The sequence below is a fragment of the Genypterus blacodes genome, unplaced genomic scaffold (assembly GCF_046128005.1).
Source record: "Genypterus blacodes isolate CSIRO-AG114 ecotype Tasmania unplaced genomic scaffold, CSIRO-AGI_Gbla_v1 ptg000057l_1, whole genome shotgun sequence".
Classification (NCBI taxonomy): Eukaryota; Metazoa; Chordata; class Actinopteri; order Ophidiiformes; family Ophidiidae; genus Genypterus; species Genypterus blacodes.
The window spans coordinates 3,356,831-3,379,368 of NW_027466869.1; the positions used below are offsets into that span (position 1 = coordinate 3,356,831).

At 45.9% G+C, this 22,538-nt stretch overlaps 1 protein-coding gene across 1 annotated transcript in view; it reads right to left on the reverse strand.

Moving 5' to 3' along the window:
• The window catches only part of erfl3 (Ets2 repressor factor like 3), a 39,130-nt gene extending 17,382 nt beyond the window's left edge, over nucleotides 1-21,748 (reverse strand). The window contains exon 1 of the mRNA XM_076152667.1: nucleotides 21,068-21,748. Within this exon, the coding sequence (XP_076008782.1) occupies nucleotides 21,068-21,089 (22 nt within the window). The 5' untranslated portion in view covers nucleotides 21,090-21,748. The remainder of the gene's footprint in view (nucleotides 1-21,067) is intronic.
• Nucleotides 21,749-22,538: the final 790 nt, after the last annotated feature.

Sequence of the window (22,538 nt, forward strand, 5' to 3'; positions counted from 1 at the left end):
GGATCGTACTCGCACTCGTCGTATTTCAGATGCACTCATTCTGCTTCGATCCTTTTACCCGTCGCGCGTTCTCCACAAATTGAAATCGCTTCTTGAGTAAACATGAAACACCTATGCAGACCCCCCCCAAGATCACTAAGTGTATCGCCAGCCTGGGACTGAGACGCCAAGCGTGTGTTAAAGAGACTGGAGGCAGAGCGCTGATGGGAAGACTGAGAACAGAGATGAGGAGCGATTTCCCAGAGCTGCGACTCCTACTCGGCAGCAAATCAACTGACGGGCTTGTGCCAAACTAACAGTGGAGCTGCCGACTCAGGGCTTTTCTACACGGCCGCGGCCTCCGAACGGCCATTAGCGGCAAGTTGGCTGGCACCAAACTACTTTAACCCAACTCTGCTTTAGCGTGGATGTGGGAAATAGACGGTGCGAGGGTGTGTTGGCGGCGGTGGGGAGGGTGGAGTCACTGTCGGCACTTACAGCGTGTAAACGTCCGCTACATGTTGGGAAACATAGAGCGGGGTATTTGCCTGTGACACATTCATGCACAAGATTACACCCTCTTGTCTTTCATAACTGTGAGGATGAGTGAAACTGCCGCTCGGGGAACAGAGGGGACAGAAACAGAAGAGCAAGCAGTGAGTGGAGGGAGGGGGGAGCAAAGAGGGATAATGAAAGAACTAAAGGGGGGGGGGGGGGGGGGTTAAAAAGAGGGAAAGAAAGAGGAGGGTGGGCCACAGAGGAGAAGGAGGAGGGTAATCAGAGCCCATATGCCTGAATCCCAAAGTGTCTGGACTCTTCCCACCAAGTCCATTAAACATTCATTAAGCCAATACTAGAGGGAAGAGTGAGACAGAGTAAACGAGAGAGGGAGACGCACACACACACACACACACACACACACACACACACACACACACACACACACACACACACACACACACACACACACACACACACACACACACACACACACACACACACACACACACACACACACACACACACACACACACACACACACACACACACACACACACACACACACACACACACACAGGGACATGGGAGAGAGAGAGGGAGAGAGACAGAGAAAAAAAGAGTTGGGGATGTGAGAAGAAACTGTCAAGGAAACGTCAACCTAAGATGTATTTGTAAAACTGCTACTTAAACCTGCTCGTGTTTTTTTTTTTCAAAGATCGATTTGGAAACGTTCAAAATGATTTCTGAAGTGGGAGGTGAAGTTAGAGTAGAATAGAATGCCTTTATTGTCATTGCACGGGCAGCACGAGACAAAATACTGAACAAAATTAAAGGGAAAAAAACTACACACAATGTAAAAAACATTGGAAAACGTTTTAGGACGCTGACTCAAATGTGTAGTTTCAACAATAGAAACCATCTCAATCCACGCTGGGATACAGGATTGATCAATTTGATAAAACCTGCTTCTAAAAGACACAACAATGTGATAGTGTGTGAAGGGGTTGGTCACCTTATGGCCAATCCTTCTTCTTCTGATGCAAACACAACCCTCTGTTGCCATTATTCAAAATTCCTTTGATATTGGATGGAACGGGCAAAATGTCACCTGGCCTCCAACCTCAGCCATTTTTTGCCGAATAATCTAGAAAAGAACGATTCCAACTGGAGATCCGGTTGAACCAAAAATATTTGAAACACCCCGTCTGACCTGAGGGCGAGGAGGGACCAAACACGCCGACACAAACCCATGTAAGCCTACGAGGCTTCTCCATTATTCCTAGACGTCACCGTGTTGGACGCTTTCTATAGGCTGTCGCTCACTGTGCTGTATAGCTGCAGAAGAAAACAGAAAAAAGGAGAACGAGAGAGAGAGAGCTTTGTGGCTGCAGAGGGGCCAAAAATAGCGGCGCGCGCACACACTTACGCACACTGGGGTTATTGTTCAACAGCAGGAGAGCGAGAGAGAGTGTGTGTGTGTGTGTGTGTTGGGGGGGGGGGGCAGATAAATAGAGAGAACATACAACATGGATGTGGAGGAGAGGAGGATATAAAGAAAAGGGAATGGGGAAGGAGGGACAAGTGGGACAGAGGATGATGTAAGATGTGCAATTTCTTCTCCGCTTCCCTCCTCCAGACGGACGACTTTTTTTCCAGGAAATTGGAGGGGAAGAGCAGGAAATAGAAAAATCTGAACGCGTCCATAGGGATCTTCTCTTCAAGAAGAGCTCAGCTAAACTGTGGCCGGCCTCTTACGTCACACACCAGTCAAACACACATTAGTCCAGGCAAAGCTGTTTGCAGTGCATCTAATTTGCTTAAGTGCATATGAGAATTGAAGCCTACATGTCGTCATACCCACGATTTTTCACTTCTACCACAAATTCTGCACACTTGAAGACACTTTGAAGAGTTTGGAGAGGTACATTCATTTTCAGTAATTTATTTTAAAGAAAATCTAAATGCAAATAGATTGAATGTTGCAGTCAGGTACAGTTTTAGTTTACAAGTTTAGCGTTGTAGAGCGATAGAGCAGTTTGCAGGAGGGGACAGGATGTTAATAGAGCAGCAACGATAAGAACAGGGAGATAAAAAAAAAAAACTAAATCGATTAACTGGGTAAAAGTGAGGAGTGAATAGGGAGGCGTGGCGTTTCTATAGAGGCTGAGCCCGTGGGTGAGAGCTTGATTTAAGGCTGGAACACCCAGTGGTCTAAGACGCAACCGCAGGGGACAAGTGAACACACTCCACAGCCCGCGTAACTAGCAACATGCACTCACAACAGCCGCTCTGCACATGGGAGTTCCAGGAAAAGACACAAACACAAGCGCACACAGGGAGACGAAGAGCAAAAGGGGCTCAAAAATACCACTCGGTGTTGGAAGACGTCGTACCTGAAAAGCATCTGGACTTCTCCCTGTGTAATCCACTTCATAAACAAGCCTATTGGGAACCTGTGTGTGTGTGTGTGTGTGTGTGTGTGTGTGTGTGTGTGTGTGTGCGCGTGCATGCTTTCGTGTGTGTGTGTGTGCACGTGTTCCCGTGAATGTGTTAAGAACAGCAGAATAATATTGTGTCAGTGAGAGAAGAGTAGTGTTGGTCTCGGGGCACTCTTAGGTATATTTACTCTCACCAAAGTGATGCACTGCTCCCAGGACATTAACCTCTCTCCTCAGACAAGCACAAGCGCGCGCGCGCGCACACACACACACACACACTTCTCCTCATCTACATGCTGCACTCACACAGGCCAAGGTGCGAGGGACCAAGATCACAATCAGATGAAATATCATTTTGGAAGTTGGGATTTTGGCTGGGAACGCCTCCTGATCATCATGACGCTGATTACAGATCATTCTTCCCGTCTCATATCGGCACGTTGGTTGTTTACTTCATTAAAGCAGACGCACACATGCTGCAACTGCTCTGCGAAAGAACATCACCTTGGATTGTGCGCGTTCACGTTGAAGTGCATGATGTAATGCATTGTGCCGTTTCATTCACCGTTTACTGCGGTGTGAGATTGTGTGTGTGAGTAAAATGTGACATCTGTAAGAGAAACACTTTGACATTAGAAACTAAATATCCTGCTCACCGCCATCAGAGGCGACATCATCCTTCAGGAATCTATGCGTATATATATACACAGTAGTTAAGCTACATTGTAGGTTTGTGACGTGTATCATCTGTAGCTCTGCCTTCATCTGGTAAACATATACTATCAACACACACACACACACGCCCATGCACTTAGGTCTATGTTTTGATATGATAGCCTTATCATTTTCTTCAAAGGTGCGTTTTGGGGAAGGCTGTAAGACCTGACACACACGTGCGACTGTCCACAGGCGCCTCTCTTCTCCTCCGCTCTGTCTCTCCACCTCACAGGCTCGTGTTAATGTAATTCTCCAGCCAACAGCCTCGCAATGAGATGTCAGTTGACACTTCACCTCTGGCGCGGCAACGCTGCCAAATGCCCACGTCCACTGCTGCCTCCAGCACCGTGTTTGTGTATGGATACTTTTATGTTTACGACGAGGCTCGGGGTGAAAAAATTTTAGTAATTTTCAATCACAGTCATTATTAAACAAAGCATCATCTTGATATTGCCATTTACTGACATATCTCCAATCAGGTGGTCAAAGGCTTCATGTATTCATCATTGTACGATTACACAGACATAATACCTCTACTTCAATATGATGATGTGATGCTACAGCGTTAGAAGTTAATTAGATGTGATTCTATTAAACCAGATATTTGACAGGTAAAGCGTGCATGTGCATTATGTCTATATAATCCCTCTTCAAGTGTGTGTGTGTGTGTGTGTGTGTGTGTGTGTGTGTGTGTGGCTGTGGGTGTCTTAAAGATAGGTGACACTTTGGGGTGGTGGTTTCCTGGAATGTGCCACTACAGCGGGACAGGAAGTTAGCAACTGTTACACACCACAACAACAGATCCGTTTCCTGTGTGAATATGTGTGTCCATGCATTTCATTTCAGTCAGTCTCTGCAAAGACTCAAATCTGGCAGTGAAAGCAGTTCAGGCAAACAGAGACACACTGCAGAGTCAGAGGGTAGAGCATAGAACGCGAATGAGAAAGTGAAAGTGCAGTTATATTGAAGAAACATGTGGAAAGTGCGATAAAGATCTAAACTGTTATAACTACACTTGTTGCACTTGAGTGTATTTGAAACGAGTTAGCCCAGAGTTAGCACACGTGCACCTCCGGGCCTTTTGCACACAGCCTCACGCGGGCTGAGGCGTGCATGTGACTGCAGGTACTGTGCAGGATCCAGGATTGCTAAACATAAATGACTGTGACAGACAGACAGAGGGAGCAGACTTCATGAAAAGACACAAAGAACCAGAAAAACAAGTCCACAATAACAGCTACAGACTAAAACACCCTGTGTGTGTGTATTTATGTGTGTGTGCGTCAGTGCTGACTCAGTGAGTGAACATGTTTATAATTCAGCCTTCACAACGCAAACTCGCCATTCTCTTGCCTCTCTCTCCCTCACTCTCTTGCTCTCTCTCTCTCACTGTCTCCTAGCAACCAGACACTTAATGCCTAAAAATAACCCCCCAGAAACGAACAGAACAAAAAAATAAAGCATAAACGGCAATTAATCCTTTCAAGCCTGGAACACGAACTCAAATAGCCCAGGTATTAGAAAGGGAAGAGCAGGTTGGGAGCAGGGGAGCGAGAGATGGAGAGACGAAAAGACGAAGAGACGGAGAGAGAAAGGAGTGGGAGGCTGAATATGCCAGCAACAGGTAGTTGTCAGGAGACAGAGTTCTGAGCTACATGACAGAAGGTGTGTATGTATGCATATGTGTGTGTGTGTGTGTGTGTGTGTGTGTGTGTGTGTGTGTGTGTACCCCACTAGCCTTGGCTGGGAACAAGACAGAACTTTTCCATCCTCTGAAGCAGGGGGCTGCTCAAGGCAAACAAGGCTCCAGTCTAAACCAGCCCAGCAGCCCTGCAACAAGCTGGCACGGCCTGTGCTAAACAGAGTTTGACGAGAATAACACGCCGCACGTCAAAAGACTCGCCCTGGCCTCACTTGTTGACAGACAGTAGTTCTAATATGAATTCTCCTCTTCCTACTCTGTTCTGAAATAAACAAACTTGTGAAACAAACATAAAGAAAAGAAAGTGAGTCAGGGACAAACACATGCACGGAGGCCAAGCAGCCGGCGTCTGAAGCAGACACATTCCAGGGTGGATTAACATTCTGGGTGCGTGATCACAACCGGGAAACATTGGGGAGAGGGAGAGAGAGACAGACATGATCCAAACATCAAACCTGTATATGCCTGTTAAAGTGAAACTGAACAATTATGAATGAACGCCAACCAGCGTGAGTGAATGACTGATAAGACACAGAGTCATTCGGTGCTGTGTTATATTGTATATATTGGTAGCTTTACTATCACAGAGGTGTTTTTCTCTGTAGTTTGTTTTGCGCCACGTGTTGCAAACCAATGCGAAACGGTTCCAGGGCTCATAGAGGATGAGATGAATACATTTACATGGCTAAAGATCCCCTTCAGTGCCACAGCTGGAGCATTAATGAATGTCAACAGGAGGGCTCCATGTATCGGCATGCAATTATGGCTTCTGCAACTGTGAACATAACCACATGGGCGGATGGAATTTCTTCTCCGAGCCTTTCAAAGCACATGACACAGGTCATTTTGGGGAGGATATACTTTGTACACACTACAAAATACATTCTAAAGAAGGTCAAGGTGCTGGAAAACGGGCACCTGCACCGTGTTGTAAGCATCAGTTACGGCCAATCAGTGATGCTGCTCTCAAACCCACTGTTGACCTTTATTTATCATACTGTCCTATCCTCAGACAGCTGTAAGTTCCAAAGATATGTTGACGAACACGTGTTCAAACCCTTTCTCTGGGTTTGCTTTCACACGTTTCTTTGTAAAGTTTGTGTGTTGAAAAGATCTCTTCTTCCGACTGCGCCGGTTCTTTAGCAAAACTGTCCGTCCCCTTGCACCTTACACACTCATCATGCACATGAGTGTTTGTGTGTCTTGTTATGAGCTGCATGCTATTGTTGAACTGCAGGTTGCAGTGGAGGCCCTGGGGAATGATGTTTTTCTCACTACTTGGCTAACTGTGCTGATGATGGCTTGTGTTCACATTGGATTTGCAAGAGTGCTAAGCTGCGCGCACACACACACACGGTTACTTAAATTGTTTCCTCAAAAACAACGAGACAGAATAAGAGCAAGGCAGGTTTTCTACAAAACAAAACTGTACATTCACACGGCTAGTACAAGTGCAGGCACAGAAAATTGTGTTGACCAAGGCAACGTGCTCCCATCCAACACACACACACACAGACTCCCTACAAGAGTGTGTAATCACCAGGGGAGAGATAACCTAAGTGAAGAGCGGAGCAGAGGGCTGGTGGCCTGGCATTCTAAAGACGCCCTTGGGTGCCGGGTGAACAGGGGACATCGGCAGCTTGCCAACCGGCGCCGTTGTCCCCAACACCTTCCTGCTGCTTTGGGGAGAGGCAGCACTGGAGCTGTGAACAACTGCCAGCGTCCAAAGTTCTAATAGATGAGTAATTACAACAATTAAGGAACGGGAGGTTCTAACAGCAGGGTTGCATCTTAATGATGACAGAGGGGGAAACGTACAGTGGATTAGAGATGCTTTACTGTTTACATCAGGAAATCAATCAATCCATCTATCACATTCAAACATGGCTAAACTACCTTTCCTAATCTCTCAGCAACCAATCTTATACATCTTATGAGCAACTGTACTTTCATTTGAGAAAACATTTTCTACCCGAGCTAGGTCTGGAGTGCTGTGAGACTGTGTGACATCAGCGGCTCCCGTGCGTCATCAGTGTGGATGAATAGCACCAAAAATACACATGACTTTACCATGTCCCATCAACCTATTCCTTCCTCCTCTTCTAGTCTACCCCTCCGTCAGTCCCACGGCCCAACCCCCCTCCCCCCCATCTGTGCGTCCAACCCAGTGCGCTTTCCTGCCATTCTTCTATCGTTGCTAATTTTAGATGAAGGAAAGAGCTCTGTCCACATCTGCTAGTCATTCCTTAAAGAGGGGTGTGTGTGTGTGTGTGTGTGTGTGTGTGTGTGTGTGTGTGTGAGAGAGATCAGAGGGAGAGAGAGATGGAAAAGGTTAAAGGCAGAAAGGCGAAGAAGAGATGGCAGAAAAACTTTAGTCAAAGAAATATAGAAGAGAAAGAGCGAGACGTGGATACGAGTGACAGAGTTGGTGTTCCAACCTGAACAAATGTTCAACATAACTAAAACACAATCATTCAGCATGGAGCGTTTCCACTGCATTTACTTGGCAGTGGTGAGCCACAAGACGAACAAAGCTGCCATCATGACAACAGAGAATGTGAATGCAACTATAATTTTGCTCAATTTGCCCCAAAAAGCACAAACAAACGCACAAGCACACCGCTTTCCTTCAACAGAGTACACAGTGTGTCTTATCGTGTCATGGCCTGATTACCTGTGCTGTCCTAGACATAAAAACAAAGACCTAAAACAAAAAGTCATGGATTGAGTGAGAGACTCCACTCGGTTGACGTGGTGTGACACACAACACACTGGGAGGAGCTTCAGCCCTCTGCAGCAAGATGGACTGTGTGTCCACTGTAAACAGTGTTAACAAAGACTTGTACTGTCTTGACTGATGTGTGGTGACACGCCCTCTTTCACCTCCACTGGGCAACTTGTGTCCATCAAAACACACCCGCTTCCATCTGTGTACACAGACATGACATGTACCTGTGCTCCCGGGGGGAAACACACGACACATGCACAGAGTCAGGTACAACCCAGCCTGTACCTGACGACCAGCAGCCTGCGTCACAGCGAGTGTGAGGGGGACACAGAGGGCAGAGCGCAGTCTGTTTATGTGTGTGTGTGTGTGTGTGTTTATCTCGTCGTAAACAGGGACAGGGGACACATGCCGTGTCACCGCCTGTCACCACTTTCTCTTCTCTCCCCACTGTTCTCACCCTTCACCGTTTCATTGCCCCCCCACCCCAATCTAAGCCCCCTTCCTGGGCCTCTGCCATGGGCCTGTACGCTCCTCCACCTCCTCCTCCTCTAACTCACAAGCCCTTAGTGAGCTTGTTAAGAGCATCTCTTAAAGCTGATTAAATAGCGTTGATCAGCCTTATGCAACACTCACCTCGCACAGACGTCGCTGCCTGCAAGCCAGCCAGCCAGCCAGCCAGCCAGCCAGCCAGCCAGCCAGCCAGCCAGCCAGCCAGAATACTATGTCTCTGTGTGTATGTGCATGAAATATTATTACTTCTGGGACTGGGGCCAACTATCCATGTGGTCTCTCTGACATGAGCACATTTAACTGTAATGGTGGAACATGTGTGTGTGTGTGTGTGTTCATGGTCACCTCAGGTGTGTGTGTGTCTGTGTGTGCACCAGTGCCTGCGTCTCTTCCAGACCATGTCGGTAATCACTGTTTATCCCCTAGTTTGGGCTGCCAGGAAAAGATCATGCGCCTACAACACTGCTGGGTGAGGGCGAGGGACACACACACACACACCAAGACAGACTGAGAGCAAAAATGATGAAACCATCATTTAGGAGCACACGCGCGAACACGTACGCCTTAACGCTGTGTTGGCGGTGCCTGTAAACAAAGCCCGAGTCTAGATCTCATTAATTGGTGGAGTGATTGAGTTAACGAGGCCGTGCACACAGGCGGGTCAGAAAGGTCGCCTATTGCAGCTCCTCTCCTCTGCTCTCCTGGTTTGCTCACACACAGCCTCGAGGGAGGGATTACACTCTTTAGCTGGAGCAAATAAAGCTGGGCGTTATGCAAGCCAGAAGGAGGGGGGCGGTGAAAGAAAGTGCAAAATAGAGCATTGGAGTGCAAAGGTAGAGAAAGGACAGGTGAAAGAAGTACAAGTGTGTGCCAGCACTTTACTGTACTATACACTACAAACCACCCGACCAGACCATGGAAACCAATCTGCTCTACTGCGCATCAGTACACACACAGCTGGTGCGGAGCAGGCAGTCGTACACTCTCACACATCCCTGGCCCGGCCACACAAACACTCGCAGACACAACATCTAAGGTCAATCTTGCTGTTACTTGGTTTCATGCTTGCTTTCCTCTTTAAGGATTGACCGTTGTAGGAATCCAAACTGGTTCTCACCGACTGGCCCAGAAAATGCCGTGTATGACACAACATTACTTCTAGTTCTGGATAAGAGTACGATGTTTATCCTGGATCAGTAACATTGACCAAGAACGCAAGTCACTCAGGCAGGCAACTGACTGTTTCATCTAAACACCACTGTTGATAAATAGCTGAAGGATATCATTGTTGTTTATTATTTTCAGAATTTGCTTTGTGGGTGACGGATACACAGGGAGCCAAATTTAGGTGAGAGTGTTACTGGCTGGCTCGCACTGCTTAGGTTGCAAATAGCGCCAGCACCAATGCCAAAGTTGATCACGTGCAATCATTAGTGAACATAATATTTTGAGGCGATGGTTTTACCTTCATTAAAACAGAAGCATGGGAGGGAGTGTGACAAGGAGAGGACGGCATTAGACGCAGCCCTCCACCCCAGAGCTGTTCAAGGGTTGTGCGGTTTCACACAGTGTTCAGTTCAAAGTTCAAACTATTCCTTTAACCGCGTAGGAATAAAACATTTAATAATTCAGCAATTTAAGCAGACAAATACACGAGGCAAGGACGAACCAAATTATGCTACTTTAACCACTGGCTGCCCCATTCAAGTTAGAGAGAGCTACAGAACTTCATCTTTTATAGCTAAAAAGGTAAATGTTGTGATTCTCTACTGCCTGTAACATACACAAAGTTTTAATTGCATTGCCGGTGAAGCACTTAGAGCTAAATTATAGATGGAAGCTCTCTACACCTCTTTGCCCAAAAAACGTCCTCTTGACCTGTGAAAATCTTCATAAAACCATCAGTGAAACACAATCGCTCCCTTCCACTTCACAGGCCGACTTGGCATTCCAGTCTTCACTCATTAGAAAAAGGTACCGTCAGAGTCAAAATCTAAAATATCTATCTGACAAGAGGGTTGGAGGAGGCAGGAGGGAGACAGACGGAGAGAAAAGGATGAGTGGGAAGGAAGTGAATAAAGACAAGTGAATGAGCCCTGGAAAAGGAAGTAAGTTCACAGAGATAAAAGACCGACTGGCAGAGACGGAGGGAGCGGTGAACTTTCTCTACTCACTCGGCGAACTGCTTGGATGTTATTATGTAAGAGCTGAGTGTACACGCACTGAATTACCTCTGCTCTGTGGAACACATAACGTGAGCTGCAGAAACACTGTCTGTCCGTATGAGTGAACGTGTGTGTGTGTGTGTGTGTGTGTGTGTGTGTGTGTGTGTGTGGGCGGGCGAGTACGTGGGTACATGTGTGTGAACATACAATGACGGTACCGCTTGGTTGCATTTCACAAAGACAGAAGTGCCCACGCGTATATAAGGGAGTCACACCAACTATTGTCCTGAGCGCCGAATCAAAAGGGCTCAGATCGGCCGTCCAAGGTGTAAGGTAGCAGGGGGATTCCCCGTTAGGAGACAGCTGGACTGGCTTACAGTTTCACCTTCACAATACCAAACCCGATCACACACGCATACACACAAAACAACAATAGATCACAGGTTCATTGAGTTTTACAGGCACTGTAATAAAATAACAGCAATGAAAGCTCTCCTTTATATCAGCCAATATTTCGTTGCTGATTCACAACACGGACATCAATGACTAACGCACATGCACTAATCCTACGTTCCCACACACACACACACACACCTCCGCACTCCCCCTCCTCCAACTGCTAACCTAAGGGAAAGAGTGTACCTTTGCAAGCTAATACTTGGGCCAGACGAGCACAATAACCCTACTAACCCAACACCCACACATCAGAGAGACAGGATACTATCTGGGGGCCAGCTGGAGAGAACACGTGCACTACATTCTACGGGAGAAATTACAGGCACATAAGTGACTACAAAGACCCTAGTGTATACAAGTGAGCGTTTGGCCAACATAAACAAACATAAATTATAGTTGCGCCAGTTAAAATTCATTTCTCCACTCTCTGAAGGCTGCAGTCAGAAATGTGACATTTTGACTGACATCTCTTGACAGGAGTAAAATGGTGCGCTTGGACGCATTTCCACGGTAACAACGTATACAAACTACCGTTATTTACCACACACGCACAAGCTGCCGGGTCCAAAACCAGACACAATATGATACAGAAAATATGCTAATGAAATCTGTTTGACTGCGAGCCACATTTCCTCGTTCTCTCCTGGGTTTTTGTTTCCATCTCTCCACATGCAGTGAGTGTGTTCAGTCATAACCGGGCAGTGAAGTGATGTGCCCTGTAACTGTTCAACTCGCCGCATTCGCAAGCAGATTTGCTTCTTTTTTTTCCCTGTGACACACATAATAACCTGAGTGTGGATTTCTGTTTCCTACCCTTCTGTTGAAAGTCACTTACCCAGCCTCATGGACCAAACACTATTTATCTGTTTCTCTCTCTTTTTCATACATTTGTCTCAAGTTCTCCTCTTTCCTTTACTGCTTCCCAAATCCCTCCACTGTTCTTGGTCCATTCCTCCTTCCTGGAAAACTTAGATCTGCTAAAACATCAGTCGTCCTGTATACGTACCGCATATGTGTGTGTGTGCGCCCACCAGCATGCAACTTGCCTGGTTATTACATAATTTCACTATGCCAATATGTGATACTAAAAATGGACATGTAGAAAAACTATTGTGACCAAGTGCAGGGCTACTGTGCACGCACGCACGCACGCACGCACGCACGCCCATCCACCAGAGAGAAAGAATGTAAACACTTAGGATGGATGGAGAAAATGGAGCGAAACTAGAGTGGAAAGAGAGAGACATAAGATGAGAGATGAGAGCAAGCAGAATAACACACAGATATTCAGGGATTCTTCTTACTTACTTCCACAGATGAGGGAGAAGGTTTTACCGAGCAAGATGTGCAAACAGATTCATTTTACCTGAATGTCAGCTCACATTTATATACACACACCAAACCACTTGTGAGTCGTGTCATTCTTTTTTGTTCCCCAAGATAATTCACTGCTAAAGGCACAATTGCAGCACAATTCCCATCCTTTTTCCTCCATTTTCATCAATAGCGCAGTAAATGTACAGAGAAGAAGAGGAGCTGCACCGCGCAAGCAAAGTCACGACACAGATTTCCCTCCGTATTACAAGGACACAGTATACACACTGGTCCACCGAGTCACCAGGACACGGCTCCGTTTGCCATTTTGTTGATGGATTACTCGTTGTAAGATTTCTTTTAAAGTCCAAGAATGTCAAATGACTCAAGATGTTGCTGCCTGATAGCAACACCATGAGAAAATGTGACTTGTGGCCTTACAAAATCAAATAAAACCAATAAAAAGTAAAAAAATAAAACAGTTTACACAATACAGGAGAATAAGGAGTGTAAGAGAGAGAGGGGAAGACAGGCAGAGAGAGAGGGGGGGGGGGTATAGAAAGAGGATATGCTATGCAGTACTGATGGCCAGCTCTGCTATTAAACTTTAATCACTCTGCTTTCCTATAAATACCTTTCCAATGATTCAATGTATTATTCAGTTTCTCACACACACACACACACACACACACACACACACACACACACACACACACACACACACACACACACACACACACACACACACACACACACACACACACACACACACACACACACACACACACACACACACACACACACACTTTATAAAATATCATTTGTCCACATTTACTAAGTAAAATGAGGACTTTACTCATCTTCTTGAATGATATGTATATAAAACACATAATTATAGACGGTACCGAGAGGCAGCCTTATGTGAAATAAAATGATAGAGACAGAGAAGGAAGATTCTGTGGTTGTGCCCAATAATACGCTGCTCACAGAACACGTACAGCGCCGCAGACGCATTTGCGGGACGGTTTACCTGCTTGGTAAATCTGGGCCTACAGGGCATTCAAATGAACTTTGAACGGCCGCGCTCATTTACATGATCAGTTTTGGTGACTAGCCCGCTAAATTGACAACACGCGGCGCCGCGGGAATTTGCATCCTGGACGGTAATTTGCATCACGCTTCGTAAATCTGGCGCCTGAAGTGCAAAGAAAGGCCATGGTCCAGGAGGAAGGAAGTCTTTTGAAAATTTAAATAAGGAGGATGACCAGTGGGTAAAAATAGAATCAAATGTTTGTCCTGCTGTCGGTGCAATCCACTGTGCTTTATTCTGCTCATGACCACACATCCTGGAATAAGACCAAGGCCGTGTGTAACTAAGGACATATGTTCAAACTGTTAGATACTTACTTAGGCCACTTGATACTTGCCTGTGCTCTGTCTTTAAGCTTACATTTTGAGTTTGAAAGGCCACTTTAGAATTTAATACCCACCGCAACACAAATCCTAATACATTTTGTCAGTGAGTGACAGGTTTATGCACTACTTGAGCCATATTGAAAGATGACAGTTTGGTAGGTAAAACAGTGCGGGCCATGAAGAGCAGAGAGAGAAAGGGTAGGGAGTGGGGGAGAGGAAAGATGAGGAGAGAGATGGAGCAAAGTGAGACAGACAGAAGAGGAGGAGGCTAATGGAAGAGGAGCTGCCACTGGGGTATTGGCCCATGGATTGGTGACACAGAAATGATAGTGAGAGGGAGGAGAGGATGGCGGGATGGGAGGGTCAATCAATGCTTAAAAAGGTTTCACTCCCCAACAGGGACATGTGCATCTGTGTGTGCACAAACACACAAGAGTCTGAACCAAATCAACACACTATCACACACACACACACATTACAGAATGGTTCAATTTGGCTCAAATGCAGATGATGAAGCAGCATTCAGTGCTTTGTGCGTGGAGGTCTTGACTTAAAACAAGAGGTTGGTTAACAATCACTCTGAGTCACTTCTCATTTATGCAGAAACAGATTAACTCAAATAGATCAAGCAAACATGTTAGGCCGTGGATGCCTTCTTCCCCTCTTTACTCAAAACTTATCTTCATACTTTGAGGTCTGAATACTGATGCATGGTAAAACAATGTGAAGACTATGACAGTTATTGGATAGATTGAGACAGACTAGTCGGAAAACTCCAAATGTGTGAAATTTGGAGAGTAGGAGAAAGACGGAGAAAGAGAGACTGAGGAAACTAGGGCGGGATGTGGGTTAGGAGCAAGCAGGGAGAGCAGGCTGAGGGTGAGAATAGAGAAATTTTAAGTTGGCGCCAGACGGCATTTCAATACTCGACAGACAGCCAACCACACACAGACGTAAATATCGACACTATGCAAGTGGCACAGAAGTCCTTTTGGTGACTTCCCATCCTCTGAAATTAGATTCGATATTTGCCGTCCTCCCTCACTGCACAGGTCCGGCACAGCGGCAGATTCCCAGACAGAAATAGCCAGAGGAACTATTCAAACACTGCTGCCTTTCTGCAGGGAGTGTCTGCTGACTGCACTGGACTTCAGGGGTGAGAGCGGGGTTAGGAGCTCCGCTCACCACCTCACAGAATCAGAGGGCATCAGATGGCAGGACAACCCAATCTATCCCACACAAACACCCAGAAACATGCAGACACACACTCACACACACACACACACACACACACACACACACTGGGAACTTGCATTACATTGCAAGTCAAAGCATGCAAGAACCCACACACTCAACTGGCAACTGTAGATGCAAGTAATAAGTGAGTCATATGAAAGGCATTTTATTACTGCTGATTTGACAATTCAGGATTGTATGCAATTGTATCTAGTAGTTCAGAAACGGCTCAGTTTACTCCAGTTTATGGGAGGCTGAGCAATAAACAGAACACAGCCGAACCAGCACGGTGTGCTGATCCCTGCTTGTACAGATGCGTTCAGTATGGCTGGCATTATTGGGGTTAATCTAAGATGATCAGGAGTGTGTATTACACCACCGTTCAGGCTCGGGCCCTACCACTGGCAAACACAGCCACTGTTGGGTGAAGCATCATCAGTACAGGATTACGTGAAGGTGTGTGCATGTGTGTGCTACAGGCCAGACCTGGTGGCTGCGGTGTGGCTAGTGGTGATGCAATCTCTCCCTGTGAGGAAAGGAGTGAAAGAAGCCTCATGACTGACTAAGAGCTGTTGTGTTCTTGACAGCTTAGGGCCTGATTATACTCTGACCAGCGGACTCCAGGCTGTAACCTAAAGGACGGGTCATTGTGTTGGGAGGATCCAAAATAAAAAAGTCTCATGTGGAAGGATCAGAGGAATAGAGATCAGTTACCTGATCTTCATGTGTGTGTGCGTGTGTGTGTGTGTCATCAGACTGAGATCAGTTTCAGTGGCGCCACTGTCATGTACACCAAGAAGCTGTGATACATACACCCACAAGCACAGACGAAGCACTTTTTCAATACCTTTACACTAAACTCTGACACATTACAAGGCTGCCCACCCAGAGAACTCTCTTCACAATCAAAGCTGATATCTTAGAAAAAACAACAACACATTAAATAGGTATTTTGGTGCCTCGTGCACAGTCACCTACACAACAGTGCCCTAGCCCCGTAAACTCCCCATATTACATTACATTACAATACACGTGCACGCACAAATGCTCACAAGCAGCTGCAAATCCAAGCACACCAACGCACACTAATGATTTTCACAATGAATTTTATAACCGTTTGAAAATAGCCCCTTAGTATGGATAGGTGTGTGTGTTTCCAGGTTGCTGCCTTTTGGAAACATTTTAAAAATCTTTTGAAAACAAGTCCTTTATCGGTTACTGTGCAATTTCTCAACGTAACAAATAAATCAGGGCTATTGAGAAACGTATTAATTGCAATTTTGATCATCAGTAAGCCATTTACAAAGTCCAAACGCCACATGTGTTTGTTAGCTCTTTATTAATATCCCTTCATATTGCCGTTCAGTATGTGTACGGAACATTCTTGAAACAATTAGTTCCAATTGTCCCTTGGAGGTAGTGAGAAAGTGACTCAGATATATGCGTGTCTCTGTAAGTCACAGTGAGCAAGTGTGTTCAGGAAAGGCTTGGTGAGATAGTAGCTGTTGTGTTTTCCCCCTCATGTGTAATGCAACACAGCCGGCAACTATTAACGTTCTAAGCAGGAATGTGGGAGGTCCAAGAATTCCAATAAAAAAGGAGCAGTTTGTGCAAGTGTGTGCGTTACGTGTATGTGTACTCACACATATGTCCCACAAAAGCGTTACAGCCATCTGTCAAAAGCCATTCATGTGTCCATGCAGACACACAGAACCACCCAACTACAGAGCCTGACCAATAACCAATACAGCTGACGTGGGGTCAGACTCTGGCCACAATCAATGGCACAGCAGTAAAACCAGACCCGACTCAAATCACGCGTGCACACACACACCCACAGAGACACACACAGCCCAGGGGCACATTTAGTCCCACTATCATGTAAAAGTTTATTTTAAATGGAGCTCTTTACTTTTTCACTCTCCTGGCTGTGCAGCTGATCAAACAGACAGCTTGTGAGGCGGATAATCTATAGGATTTCGATGACCATCTCTGAGTTTAATGTGCATCTCTCTGGAGGGGGAGCAAATGGAACCAAAGAGGCACTGGACAGCCGTCAGAAGCACCCAAGCGGTCAAGGGTAACGTTGTCTAGTTGGTTGTGGTCTCCCTGGTCAAGGGCGACGCAGGACTAATGGTGGGGAGGTCCATTAGTGTCGACTGGCTGAGCGCATTGTTCCCTTTGGTCACATTCCTGACTAAATACAGACATTTCTACAACTCAAGGCCCCTCAACCAGAAGTCATTTGTCAACTTATCGCCACAGACGACAATATCCAAACTTCTATGTAGAATTGTTTTGACAAGGCAAAGTGGACCGCGATGCCTCTGCTTTGGGAGTTATTTTGCTGTCTGATTTGGATATTTTAAAATCCGTCTTCATAATAGCAGGTTTAGAATGGAATGTTTTCTCAGCAAATGACTTTGGTTGAATACGTTAAGCAATGTTTCTAAAATGTGATTATGTTCATGTCAGCAATCGGGAGTTGATGCTTGGCAACTGAAAAAAAGTTGTCAGCTTCCAAAAACAAAGAAAACCAGTTTTATAGTGGAACATAATTTGTTTCAGACAGAAAATGTTGTGTGTTGGCTGAGTCTGATCACAGCAAACCACTGTCCCATAAACCAGGCTGTAAACTGAATTGGGATAATGGGAGGTGGAGGCTTTTGCTGTGGTCAGCACTGCCAGGGAGTTTTCACAGATAAGGCTAATCACTGCTCTTATCATCAGAGCAGTTTTGTGTTGAGATTGAACAGCATATGCTTACAATCGCATGCATAAACCAGGGAAAGGGTGAATTAACTTTCAGCCCCTTGCTTCCTCAGCTACCCTCGTGTCTCCTGTTCTGACACCATCCTAAGACAGGAGTGCGAGTGTGAGTCTCTATAACAAATGGCAACAACCTCCATAGCACATCGGTCACTCTGGGGAAGCAAGGAGCAGCACCAAAAGAGGGAAACAATCATCATTAAATTACGCAGTTGAATGGCTGATGAAAAATTGGCTGAGATGCCCACATTTATCTCTTTCTTGCTTTCTCTTTCTCTCTCCCCTTCTTTCACACACACTCACTCACACATGTCTTTCACACGGATGCAGGAGTGCGCTCTCTTCACTTCTCAAAAGCCCCACCAAACTATGAGCTATTCTCCACCATTATGAGTACAATGAGAGGTCCCTGGCCCCACAAGTCCACACACAATCAGCCCCCGGGCCTGCCCCACTCCCCCCATTGTCCCCTACTCCACACACACACACACACACACACACACACACAATGGCCACTCCAGAGCCAGGGGTCCCACCATCCAACTCCACCACACAAAGACACACACCAGTCCTCATCCCGTCAGAGAGTAAAAAGAATGACAGAGGTGGCAGAAGAAAAATGGCAACCCTTGAGGAGAGATGGAGGAAAACGGAGGGGGGGGGGACACAAAAGCCGGAGAACAGTACGTCTGTTCCATGGGTGTTGATAACACATTGGAGAGAAAAAGACATAAATTTGACCAATTATTCTTGTGGCTGTGTGTGTGTGTGTGTGTGTTCTGGTGTGTCCTTATCACCAGAGCATAATCAATGATTAGCACAACCTTTGAACCACACACAAAGGTGGATATACTGTAGGCCTGTTGAAGCCCAGATGAGATACTCTGACCTATTCCCAATCCACTGACTCATGCAACCTGTAGAATAGTTTGCGTCCCACTGATTCATCAGACTGAATCAACCACCAACAAAGAGCAGGTAAACATTACTGATTGGATATAAATAGGACGGGCTACTTTCCGACAACACAAACACAACACCAATCTGTCTGCAGCATCAGATACAGCCATTTCCTGCTTCATCACATCAATTTTCTATCTCAGCAGAAATCCCATCATCTATTCAGCCTAATGAAGTGACTGTGGAAAACAAGAGTGCATAGGAAGTGTCCAGTCATGGAGAGAAAGGAGTTAAGCTCCAGAGAGCCAACAGCTTACGGTATGCGACATAATCCTACATCCCAGGGCGGGATGATTACAGTTTTTATCCTTATAGATATCCGCCCAGTATTTACATCCTTTCTATTCTACAAACATGTTCACTCCAAACAAGCTGCTTCACACAGGTTAAGGGTTAAACCAATGTTCTGATTGCAAACACAGCAACAGCAGGCGAACAGATCAAAACAGCCTACAGATTAACTCATCCCAACTAACTATTTATGGTCCCTTTATGAGATCAGAGTTGCTGTTAAATAATAACTCGAATGAGTATCTACGTGTTCTAGGACTGAAATAAAATGGCTAAATTGTTTCCTTTTCCACATTTCCTAATAAAGAATATGCATTAATAAAAGAAGTTCAAATACTTGGTTGCTGCCACATTTTGCACAGTTGCATGCATGGCAGGCCACAACAAACTCCAATGGTCAGGACATCCACTTAAAAGTGATACACACACGATATTTTCACACATTTAACCTACATAGTAAGTACAGTACAATCAATTTAAGTACCTTTCTAGAAGGGTTACACTATCTGCTACCAGTCAAACACAAACACTGGCTTTCTTGTAATAAAAGGGCGACTTGTGGTGGGATGTGGTGTGATGTCATGTTCCCTCCTCAGAGCTGCAGCATGGAGTGGGTGTGTGTGTGCAGGAATGTGGTGGACTGAGGAGCTGGGTGCAGAGGGAGTCAGGAGGGGACGGGGTGGGGGAAGGGAGGGGAGCGGCCTTGAGAGGAAAGTCTCACACAGTTTGTCAGTCACACATATGGCTCCATGCCAAGTGCCTACCAGTAACTACTTAGAAAGGCATCAGACTGTTTGCATAGGCAAAACACCTTATTAAACGTATAGAATATTGGTTTCACAGAGGAACACATCATAAGTGTTGAGATTATTTATAATATAAATGTACCTACAAGGGTGTGCATTTATTAATCATTTAAAATATAAAACAGAACAAATAGTGTAAGGTGACATCTTCAAATTGTTTGTTTTGTCTGAACAACAATGTAGGCACCAAACAAAAACATCAATTACATGAGGCAAATTTCAAATACTTGAGGATCAAATCATCAAATGATTTTCACTTGACAAATAACTGAAATAACAGTTATCAAACTTGTTGCCTAACTTGTATTTCAGTCCTGTAACCAATGGGTGATTTATATAATTGATGTGTTTTCATGTGGCTCACTTGAAGTCTGGATCAGATTCAGAAATTATAAAAATGCATCGCTGGCACAAAGCTGATGCTTCCACTTCCTCATTTCTGAAGAAAAAGTGCCATGCTTGAAGAGAGAGAGCAAGAACAAACTTATGCAAGCATTTCAGGAATTACACACGCACGCACACACACGCACACACAGGGAGCTCAGCTGACTATCGGAAAGCCCCATTGCTTTCACTTCAATATGCCAACGGGCCTGGTACTTGCAAATGTATGCTCGGTTACTAGGTTAATGTCAGGCTGCTCCCTCCATGTGTACCAGGAGAGACCCAATCCCCTCTGCACCACCACCAGGAGGAGAGGAGTCTTCAAGTATCAACACGTCCACATCTCTGTCTCACCTTCATTCACACACACACCGCTTCAAAGATTGCCTTTGAAAGTCACTGGATTGAAATTGAAATGAGGTTGTCAGGGTGACACAGACAGAGGATGTCAGTAACTTAGATACTGTACTGCACTTCACCACTTCCCCTTCCACCGGAGTACAATACGAAAGCTGCACCAGTTTTTATGATGTCAAATTTAGCTCCTGACGCCGAAGACAACTTAATCAAGTTCATCTGGTGTTTTTGCTGTGTTCTGGTTAATCGATAACGTTATTACAATTAGCTTTACCGACAACTTCTGCGACAAGTAAACAATGGTGGCTAAATGAATTACACCAGTGAAGCGAACTTACCATTATCTCCAGGTGTTTTCATCCTAGCCGCTGTAGGACACACCGAGGCTAAACTTTGCTTAAGTGGCTGAATTCCACAAAGCTGGCTGTGGAAAGAAAAGTCAGTCTCTCGGCCAGTCTCTCTTCCTCCCCCTCTGGTTCCCAATCTGGAAAACTAGGTGAAGACACACGGCAAAGTTTGGAGCAACTGCTTCAGCGTCTCTTTCTCCTCTTCAGCCTCCGCGCCTCACTCTGCCCGCTCCCCCCCGGCTCAATGCCAGCGGACCAACCGATCGATGAGCTCGCTTTCCGCCAAGCTGTACGGTCAACACCTCGGCAATGCTGCTCCCCTCTCGTCCCGTAACTGAGCGGAGGTGAATTCGGCTCAAGTTGCTGCGGAAAACTGCCAACCGTCCCGACTCGAGACAGCCGAAAACCCCTTTCTCTCTCTCGCGCTTTAACAAGTTGTTTCGCTAACTGTCCGGTCGGTGTTTACTCCGTCTCAACCGCATCTTCGTCGCTGTTTGACATGTCGCCGCGGCAAAGCTCACTTTACTCTTTGAATTTAACCACAAATTAGCGTTGGAGATGAGCGTCTCTTTCTTTTACGGACTTTTCTCAGTCCTCCGCTCACTCTCACACCACTCTGTCCTACTACTCTCTCCTCCCCCCGCTCCGCTCCGCTCTCACCGACCTCGCGGTGTCGTGTTTCGCTCGCTCTCTTCAGCGCGAGGCCCGCCCACACTGACGGCAGTAAGGGGGGGCTCGCGGGTCGAGTCACGCCCACTCACCACGAGCCGGGAACTGGGCGAGCGTCACTGCAGCACGCGGCGTTACCTCGGAGACCGCCACAGCGCCCTGGCGAGGCGACATCACATCCGAGTCCTGATGATTCGAGAGGCGCGAGAGAGGCTCGGTTCACGGTGTCCTTTACGTCAGTCCTGCTCTACGCGTCTAATGAGTCCCTTGAATGATCTAATGATAATTACATTCGGTGTTAATGAGTGATTAGCTCTGAAAACAGGACAATCACACAGTGGCCACAGCAGAAAATACGCTCCAAACTTTTATCCGAACACATTGAAGCAACAAGCATCACATTCAGTCACTGAGAGCAGCTGAAAACCACTTTAAAAAGCTTGTGAAAGGTATGAATGGAAATGTAAAGACATTCACAAGTGGGATTTTGTGAGTTCTTGGAGTAGCTGTAGTTTTTAAACTTGCAGTCTTAAGCATCAATACTTCAACAACTACTACTACAACTACAACCAAATGTTAGTAAAGACTATTCATTACATCTACACTGAGCAAACACATGCCAAATTGTGTTATGGCCTTTTTCAATTAATTTAGATGATTGTTGTTACACAGATTTTGGAAGTTCATCCAATAGGCCCCATAACCGCAGACCACGTCACATGTAACCACGGCAGGTGGTCTTCACCTGCAGGATCATCTGAGTCAACTAGGTCACCTGATGAAACTGTCGATT